Consider the following 8,784-nt stretch of genomic DNA (forward strand, 5'->3'; position numbering starts at 1 on the left):
CATCGGGGCAGCCCACAGAGGAATGTTGCTGGCATTTCTGAGCACCCCACCCCAAGGCTCCTTCACCCCAAACCTCATCACTGCCGTGGTCCCATCAGTCTGCTTCTGTCACCAGCAGGAGGGTCGGTTGAATGCACCTAATTTTTAAGTGACTTCTGGCTTCTTCTAGGACAATCACCTCCTGGAAAACCTGAGATCTTTAAATGTCGTTCTCCTGAAAAGGAAACATTCACCTGCTGGTGGAAGCCTGGGGAAGATGGGGGACTTCCTACTAATTACACGCTGACGTACCGCAAGGAAGGGTAAAAAGCTCTTCTCTCCTACCAGCCCCCACATGACTGCTCTCAGGCTCTGGCACCAAAGTTAGAATGACCACACTTCCCTGGATTGGCACGAGACAGGCTCCTACCACTGAGGAGAAGAACGTCACTGCCCATGTCTACAGTCTGCTATTAATGTCCTTGAGGAGCCCTCTCCATGTCCATAAGGTCATCCGCCAGCCCAGCAATAAAACACAGCATTATTCCCAGCATCTGTCCCAAGCTCAGGTTGTAGCCCAAGGTCACATATGAATCTTTCCTAAATGCTAGTTACTTTTAGATGCTTAGCTATAAACCTTGTGCCATTTATAATTTTTTTAATAATTATTACTTTTGCAATCTCAGAGGATTATCATGCAATCCTTCACAACCATGGTACAGCAGGTTTTCAAACTTGTTTCATGACCAAGAAAGTAAAGAGCCCTGTTAGCAAAGGAAGGTAAGGATTTTTCCTCAGCATTTGCTGATCCAGGATCTGTGATCTTCCAGAGGGGATATTGGGAGCTAAGGTGGCAGTGAGGGCTAAACAAGGTCATCTCTGGGTGGGGATTCTGTTTGACTCCCAATGAAACTGTCCTGGGAAGCCCGGGAGGGCTGTAGCCTTCCCTAGTGAAGGAAACAGTGACTGGTTTGCAACAGCTGGCCCCCCTCCCAAGGACAGCACTTCGTCCCGCACAACGCCGTTGACCCTTCTGGGACCCAGAGGAGTATCATGTAAATAGAGTTCCGGCACTCAAACTGGCAACCAGAATGAAATGAGCCTTCCCACCTTGTGGGTCTTGCGTTGAAGCCCTCACGTCTACGTGTGAGCAGCCGAATGAGCCACCTGCTCCTGAAAGAGCCCCTTTCTCGGTCGTGTTATTCTGTTGCTGACTTAGGGCAATCCGAAATATACTGACGGCGAGGTTTACCTTCTTTCATCTTTTTTTAATGAAAGTAAATTCAACACATATGCTCAATAAATGCTGCATTGTGCATGGCCCACCGGGCATGTGTACCGGGGAGAGTCACATTTCCTGAGATGACCAGTGGCAATTCCCTGGGTAAGGCGGTGCCTTGACCATTGAGAGCTCAAGTGTTTATTGGCAGGGGGCATATATCAGAAACCCTGGAAAAATCTATCGAAGGGAGGTGTTGATAAGCAACAGAGTCATTGAGGACCTAACATAACCCTTCCACTGTCTCCAGCACCCTCTTCCCTGCCCCATCCCCAGCTGACAGGGGCAGGACACAGAAGTTTGGGGAGCTGATCCCCAAAAGCCAGTGTTATTGATCTACTCAGAAAGAGACTAAACCCTTTTTACTACTTTCTTATTCACTGCTAATATATTACTCATTGCAGAGAGACAACCACACATGAATGTCCAGACTACATAACCAATGGCCCCAATTCCTGTCACTTCAACAAGAAGCACACCTCCATATGGACAATGTACATCATCACAATAAATGCCACAAACCAGATGGGAAGCAGTTCCTCGGATCCACGTTATGTGGACGTGACTTACATAGGTAAGGGGAAGAGCCACGGGTAAGGAATTTGTTACTCCATTCTGAATTTACCAATAGTCAAACTCAGTTTGAGTCTTCTTGGCTTTTGGATGCATCCCTAAAAAGAAAAATAAGAAAATTTACAATATCCTTCTCAACTGAGTTTTTCAACCCAATTTTTATCAAGTCATTCATGGCAGTAGGACTGGCACTTGGGATCCTTATGTTTCTGTGCTTTCCCTTGACCCTTCTTCTCATCCTCTTGCATCCTGAAGGAATGTTTTACTTATGTGTCCCTTATCACTCCTTCCCTCCAGCCCTCCTCCTGCAACCAATGTTCCCTTCGCCCTTACTTTCTCTCTCCCAATGGAACACAGAGCTGCTCCGTGGAGTAGCAGCTCCTAGAAGGTGTCCGTCTGCTTCTGCACCCACAGGGATTGTGCCAACTGATTTGCCCCAAATTCTATTCTCAATATACATATGCTTCTTAGCAACAGAAGCTAGTACATTGTACAAGTACAATGTTTGGAGAGGTCATTAGCAAAGTAAAACAAAGCCAACCCGAATGCTGCTTCTGGCTTTGCATGATCACCAGTGAGCCGCAGGGTAATTAGGCATCACTGTAGTGGCCTGGATGGTGTAGCAGGGGTGACAAAGGGAATCTTAGGAAAAGAAATGGCTTGGCCAAGCCAGTGTTCAGCCCTCATCTTGGGTAATAATCTAAGGAATAGCTAATTAGATTCATGGTTACCCAAGTCTTCCGGATTTACCTAACACCACTCAGTAAGGAAAATCAGATTAAGATTCTCAAGTGTTCACTTGCATATCATCCCAATGGCATGTTATCAGAGATTTAACCTTAAAAACTAGAAAAGCTTCCAACTCCAACCAGTACACACTTGAATATTTTCTCTTGCAGAAATCACTGGAATGAGCCTGGGGGGTGGAAACTGAATTTGATCTTAGTTTAAGAAGCTCAGAAAGACAACCCCAGTGGCAAGTAGGAGTAAAAATAAATTGGACTCATGTAAATTACTTGAGATTCAAAGTTTTTCAGATGCTAAATGCCAAATAATTCCTTTGTCATAGGCTCTCTCTTACGAATTTAACATATGAGGGCAAAACAGCAAAAGCAAAAGGAGTTCTGAAATGAGCCATTGCTACAATGAATGTAGTCGTAAAAGACGGAATCACTAAAGAGTAGTGCGTTTGGAAAGTGAAACTGATGAGGGCATCAATTTCACATGCGCTCCGGAAAACAAATTCTCTGGTGAGAAAGTGTTGGGCCATATTTTCCAAAATAACGAAAGAAGGGTTTATGGAACTCTCATATCACCCTACAGTATACAGTGCTGGTGACAGATCATAGAAGTTCATTTAAAACTCAGAGTTGGGTGCCTGGGTGGCTCAGTCAGTTGAATGTCTGACTCTTGACTGCAGCTCAGGTCATGATCTCAGGGTTGTGAGATGGAGCCCCATGTCGGGCTCTGAGCTGGGTGTGGAGCCTGCTTGGGATTCTCTTTAAAAAAAAAAAAAATTTTTTTTAATCCGTATTAACCACAGTGCATTTTCTATCAGCCTGAGTCTCATCCAGTGATAACCCAAAGTTCAGAATGACAATTTTGGCAGATAATCTCTCAGAAATAGATTTTGTTGTTGTTCTTGTTGCTACTGCCATGGAAATTACATTTAGCAATGTTGAAGATGCTTGAAAGCAGTGATTCTCCACCCGGGGCTATGTTGCCTCCGCCAGGATATTTAGCAAGGACGGGAAACATCTCTGATTATCGCAACCTGGGGAGGAGCGCTCAGGATATTACTGGCATTTAATGGGTAGAGGCCAGAAATTGTGTGAAGCATCCTACCATGTTCAGTGATGAGGTTAAGGAATACAGGTGAGGTTCAGTGGGGTGGAGTCCGGAGCCGAAGACCAAGAAAGAATTCTTGAGGAGTCTTTGGTGCAAAATTGGTGGTTTATTAAAGCACGAGGACAGGACCCGTGGGCAGAAAGAGCTGCTGCCCCGGGTTGTGAGAGGTGGCTAATTATATACTATGGGGTTGGGGAAAGGTAAGGAAAAAGGGAGGTTGAGAAATACTTTCATATGTTAAAGAAGACTCACAAGATACCAGAGGCCTTGCCATTGTTTTCCCTCTAGCAAGGCATTAACATGAAGATAGTTGGGAACTTCCTGGAGGCTGCAGATTATAAGGACATTTAATTGTATCTACATTCCCTTCCGGAAGCTAGGTTATTGATAGAAATGCTTTATTCTTGTAAACTGCTAAAGACATTTGTAAACTGAGGGAGACTTAAGTCTTGCAGGATTGTGGTATCTATAGGTTAACTATTTCTTTGTCCTTTACAGCAGCCAGGAGTGCCTGAGGAAGGTCACATACATCCCATGGGGGTGGGGGGTTGCGGGATGTCAGTTTCTGCTTTGTCTTCAGCTTGCCTTCTGTTACGTCTTCACTCAGGACAGCAGCCCACCCACCCTCCCCAACCCACCAGCAAAGAAGCATCTGCAGTTGAGACACTTTAAGGATTCATCCTAAACATTTTGCTGGCAATTTTGTCCCCAACAGTTTTTGATCAGAGGTATTTCTCAGTATACAGATGATGTTTGTTTAGTAAGTACAGATACAATTTTCTTTCTTAGGTAATTACTTAGTAACATTAGGGTTAGGATTAGTGGCAAGTTTTCTAAAGTTCAGTTTTTTAGGCAACTGTAGGTTATGATGCCAAAAATACTACCATTACACTCACACCCTCCTGGCATGGAGACTGATTTGAGGAGGTAATAAATGAATCGAGAAAATATTACTGACCATCAGGCCTAATATTAGGGTAAGACAAGCTGGTACCCGAGGCACTCTTCAGGGAGTACGCACAGACCTGTACTTAAAGGAACCCGAGAGTAAGTGCCTCCTTGTTTTTATGTGTGTGGCATAATCAATAACATAAAATTCATCATTTTACCCATTTTAAAATGTGTAATCCGGTGGTAGTTCATTCACATGGTTATGCAACCATCACTCTCTAGTTCCAGAACACTCTCACCACTCCAAATGGAAACTTCATACCCGTTAACCAGTTACTCTGGATTCCCTGCTTTATCCCAGCCCGGGAACAACCACTAGTCTGCTTTCTGTCTCTATAGACTTGCCTCTTCTGGATATTCCAAATATATGGAATCATACCCTATGTGGCCTTTTGTGTCTGGCTTCTTTCATTTAGCATAATGGTCTTGAGATTCATCTGTGTTCTAGCATGTATCAGTACTTCCTTCCCTCTTATGGCCGAATCGTGTTCCATGATATGGATATTATTTACCCATTCATCAGTTGATGGACATTTGGGTTGTTTCTGCCTATTGGCTACTGTGAATAGTGTACTATGAACACTCAGGTACAAGTGTTTGTTTGAACACCTGCTTTCAATTCTCTTGGGTATGTACATAGGAGTGAAATTGATGGGTGACATGGTAATACCACATTTAACTTTCTAAGTGACATCCAGACTTTTTTCTACAGTGGCTGTACCACTTTACATTCCCATCAGCAATGTACGAAGGTTCCAGTTTCTCCAGCGTTCTCACCCACACTTAATATTTTTCGCTTTTTGAATTCTAGCCATCCTAGAGGGTATGAAACAGTATCTCATTGTGGTTTTGACTTGCATTTCTCAATGACTCTTGAGCCTCTTTCTGTGCTCATTGGCCATTTGTGCCTTCTTAAATTTTGCATCTTGTTTGCTTCAACCTAACCCCAGTTCTGCTGACCAGCACCTGATATCAAATGCCGAGAGTCTCATAGGCACGGTGGAGGGAAACAGCAGAGAGAGCTGCCTCTAAGTCAGACAGTTCTGTGTTCAGATACCACTTTTACTAAATATGGAGTTTCTTTCCTGTCTGCAGTTGAACCAGACCCTCCTGTGAACCTAACTTTGGAATTAAAACAGCCAGAAGACAAAAAACCGTATCTGTGGATGAAATGGTACCCACCCACCCTGGTTGATGTTAGATCTGGTTGGCTCACACTCCAGTATGAAATTCGGTTAAAACCCAAGAAAGCAACTGAGTGGGAGGTGAGTCAACTGGAAGCTTTTGGAAAGAACCAGGTCCTTGACAAAGATGAAGCCTTTGCAGCTGAGAATAAGTCACTCCTCCTCATTTTTGGGTAACCCTGTTGCCCTCTTGATGCTGACGTGACCCACCCCGACAGGGAAAGACCTCCTCCCCTCCACTGGGATTGATGGGGGTCATCTTCATACTCCCCCAGAGCTATCTCCTTGCACTGAACAGTGTCTTCCTCCAGGTCTCCAACCCACCTCTCTCAGGCTATCTTAGATTGAGACACTTGTGAATGTACTTACATGGCACCAAGTAGGAGGAAAAAGTCTCAGTGTAACCAGTCCATGGTCAATGGTATTTTTATTCACTTGCAGATACTTCAATGTAAAGAAGAAATAATACAATAAATTATAGGCATTATAATAGTCTACTCTTAAATATGTTAGTATATGTCTCTTTCATTTTATTTTTTATTATGTTTAATTAGCTGACATCATTAGTTTTTGATGTCATATTCAACAGTTCGTTAGTTGCATGTGACACCCAGTGCTCATCACCACACGTGCCCTCCTTAATACCCATCACCCAGCTACCTCATCCCCCACCCCACCCCCTTCTGTAACCCTCAGTTTGTTTCCAGGAGTCCAGAGTCTCTCATTGGTTTGTCTCCCTCTCTGAGTTCTTCCCATTCAGTTTTCCCTCCCTTCCCCTGTGTATGTCTCTTTTAAAAAGGGAACATTTGAGGGGTGCCTGGCTGGCTCAGGCAGTGGAGTGTGTGACTCTTAATCTCAGGGTTGTGAGTTCTAGCCCCACACTGGGCATGGAGCCTACTTAATATTTAAAAAGAAAAAAGGGAACATTTGGTTTCATTCATATGTGGAATTTAAGGAACAAAACAAATGAACAAAGAACAAAGAGACAAACAAACAAAAAAACCAGACTCTTAAATACAGAGAACAAACTGGTGGTTTCCAGAGGCCAGGTGGGCTGGAGGATGGACGAAATAGGTGAAGGAGGTGAAGAGTACATTTATTGTGATGAGCACTGAGTTATGTATGGAACTGTTGAATCACTGTATTGTACACCTGAAACTAATGTAACACTTGTATGTTAATTATGCTTCAATTTAAAAAAAGATACTCTCAAACCCATTAGCGATGATAAAAATGCAATTTTTAAAAAGGGAACATTTCCAAACATAGCCAAAATAATAGGATCACACATAGAAAATTAATTAAAATTCCTTAATGACATTTAATAGCCAGTCCATATTTTAGTTCCCCCAATTGCTTCAAAAAATATCTTTGACAGCTAGTTTGTCCAAATCAGAATCCACTCCAAGACCACACATCGTGGCTGGTTGTTCTATCACTTCCGTCTCAACGTGCTCAGGAGACTGGGTCACTTGTCCCATAGAATGTCCCACCTTCTGCATTTGTCTGATGAGTTTTCTGTGAGGTCATTTGGCTAATTTCTCTGCCCCTCTATTTCCTATAACTAGACAATTAGGTCTAAAAACTTGATCAGATTCAGGTTGAACAATTTTTAGCAAGAGTACTTTGGTGCTTCACGCCAGGAGATGGAAATCATCTGATTAACCCACCAGAGATGATGCTAAGGCCAACTCCGGGATCAGAGAGGTGACAGCCTGATCCCTCGATTGTAAAGTTACGTTTCTTTTGTACGCTCTTGTTTCAACAAACTTGAAGGCCCGGTTCTCTTTCACCTAGGGGCTTTACACTAATTGGTAATCCTCGAATCAATAAAGTCATTAGGGTTGACAAAATAACCATTTTTCAATTGTATTCACTGGTGGTTTTCTGTGAAGTACAATTTAGAAGAGGGCAGGGGATAAGGAGCAGAGTATTTGACTCTATGCTGATAGAGTCCCCCTGGAGAGATAGAAAGCCCATTAATTCTTGTGTGAGCAATGCCAGGAGGAAAAGATAAGCTAAGAGGGTGGAATGGTGAGAAGAACAGAGATTTATCTACAAAATCGAATCTGCTAGCCTCGGTTCTCCAGTAGTTTGTTATCTAGGGGAAAGGTCTATGAAGTAATAACACAAGTCAGAGTGACTTCTGCCTCCCTTGTTTGTCCCTAGACTCATTTTGCTGGGCAGCAGACTCAGTTTAAGATTCTCAGCTTATATCCAGGACAGAAATACCTTGTCCAGGTTCGCTGCAAGCCAGACCATGGATTCTGGAGTGAGTGGAGCCCAGAGAGCTCTATCCAGATACCTAACGGTGAGTGTCTTGGTTCCCTTTTGCATATACTCCAAAATATTTCTAAAACGAAAAGAATTTAGTAAGTTTGTGTATAGTAACTACTAACAGAGAAACTATCTTAAGCCTTGGCCAGAAGAATAAATAGAGATGTGTTTATCATCTCTCCAGCCAATACAAAGACATCTGGAAATGTAGCACTGCTCCCTAGGTCACTGTCAGTGAGGACCAGTTTCTAGGATAAGATTGCAAACAGGGACTTGGCATGTCTCAGAAGGCTTGATGGTCAGTCATTCTTCCCTCCCCATCTGCCCTATCCCTCTAATTTGCTCAAGGTCATCATCAGTCCCAAAAGTTGTAAGGTGCTGTGCCATCTCAAGGGCATGAACCCATTCTCGGTCCCTGATGTCAGTTACATGTTGGCCCCTATGTGAATGTACAGTATATGAGAGGCACTCGATACTAAGTGCCACTAAACATGGCGGCTTGTGCTCCACAAGAGAATGATTCATCTTGCATTTCTAGAGTACGTTATGGTTTATAGAGTCTTTACCTTGTTTGGCCCTTCCAACCCTCTCAGGTCTTCAGGGAGAATAGAATTAGCATTAGGAGTCAAAAGTGAGGAAACTGAAGCTCGGTGAAGTTAGAGGTCTTACCCAGAACCACATGGCAAAGCCTAG

At 43.4% G+C, this 8,784-nt stretch overlaps 1 protein-coding gene across 3 annotated transcripts in view; it reads left to right on the top strand.

The window, feature by feature from the left end:
• PRLR (prolactin receptor) overlaps positions 1 to 8,784 on the top strand; it is a 31,834-nt gene that overhangs the window by 11,468 nt on the left and 11,582 nt on the right. For 2 of the 3 annotated variants that reach the window (XM_034657020.1, XM_019799866.2), the window contains 4 exons: positions 170 to 302; positions 1,663 to 1,832; positions 5,726 to 5,895; positions 7,984 to 8,125. In XM_034657020.1, the coding sequence (XP_034512911.1) occupies positions 170 to 302; positions 1,663 to 1,832; positions 5,726 to 5,895; positions 7,984 to 8,125 (615 nt within the window). The remainder of the gene's footprint in view (positions 1 to 169; positions 303 to 1,662; positions 1,833 to 5,725; positions 5,896 to 7,983; positions 8,126 to 8,784) is intronic. The other variant, XM_019799869.2, reaches the window with a different exon arrangement.

The sequence above is a fragment of the Ailuropoda melanoleuca genome, chromosome 3 (assembly GCF_002007445.2).
Source record: "Ailuropoda melanoleuca isolate Jingjing chromosome 3, ASM200744v2, whole genome shotgun sequence".
Taxonomy (NCBI): domain Eukaryota; kingdom Metazoa; phylum Chordata; class Mammalia; order Carnivora; family Ursidae; genus Ailuropoda; species Ailuropoda melanoleuca.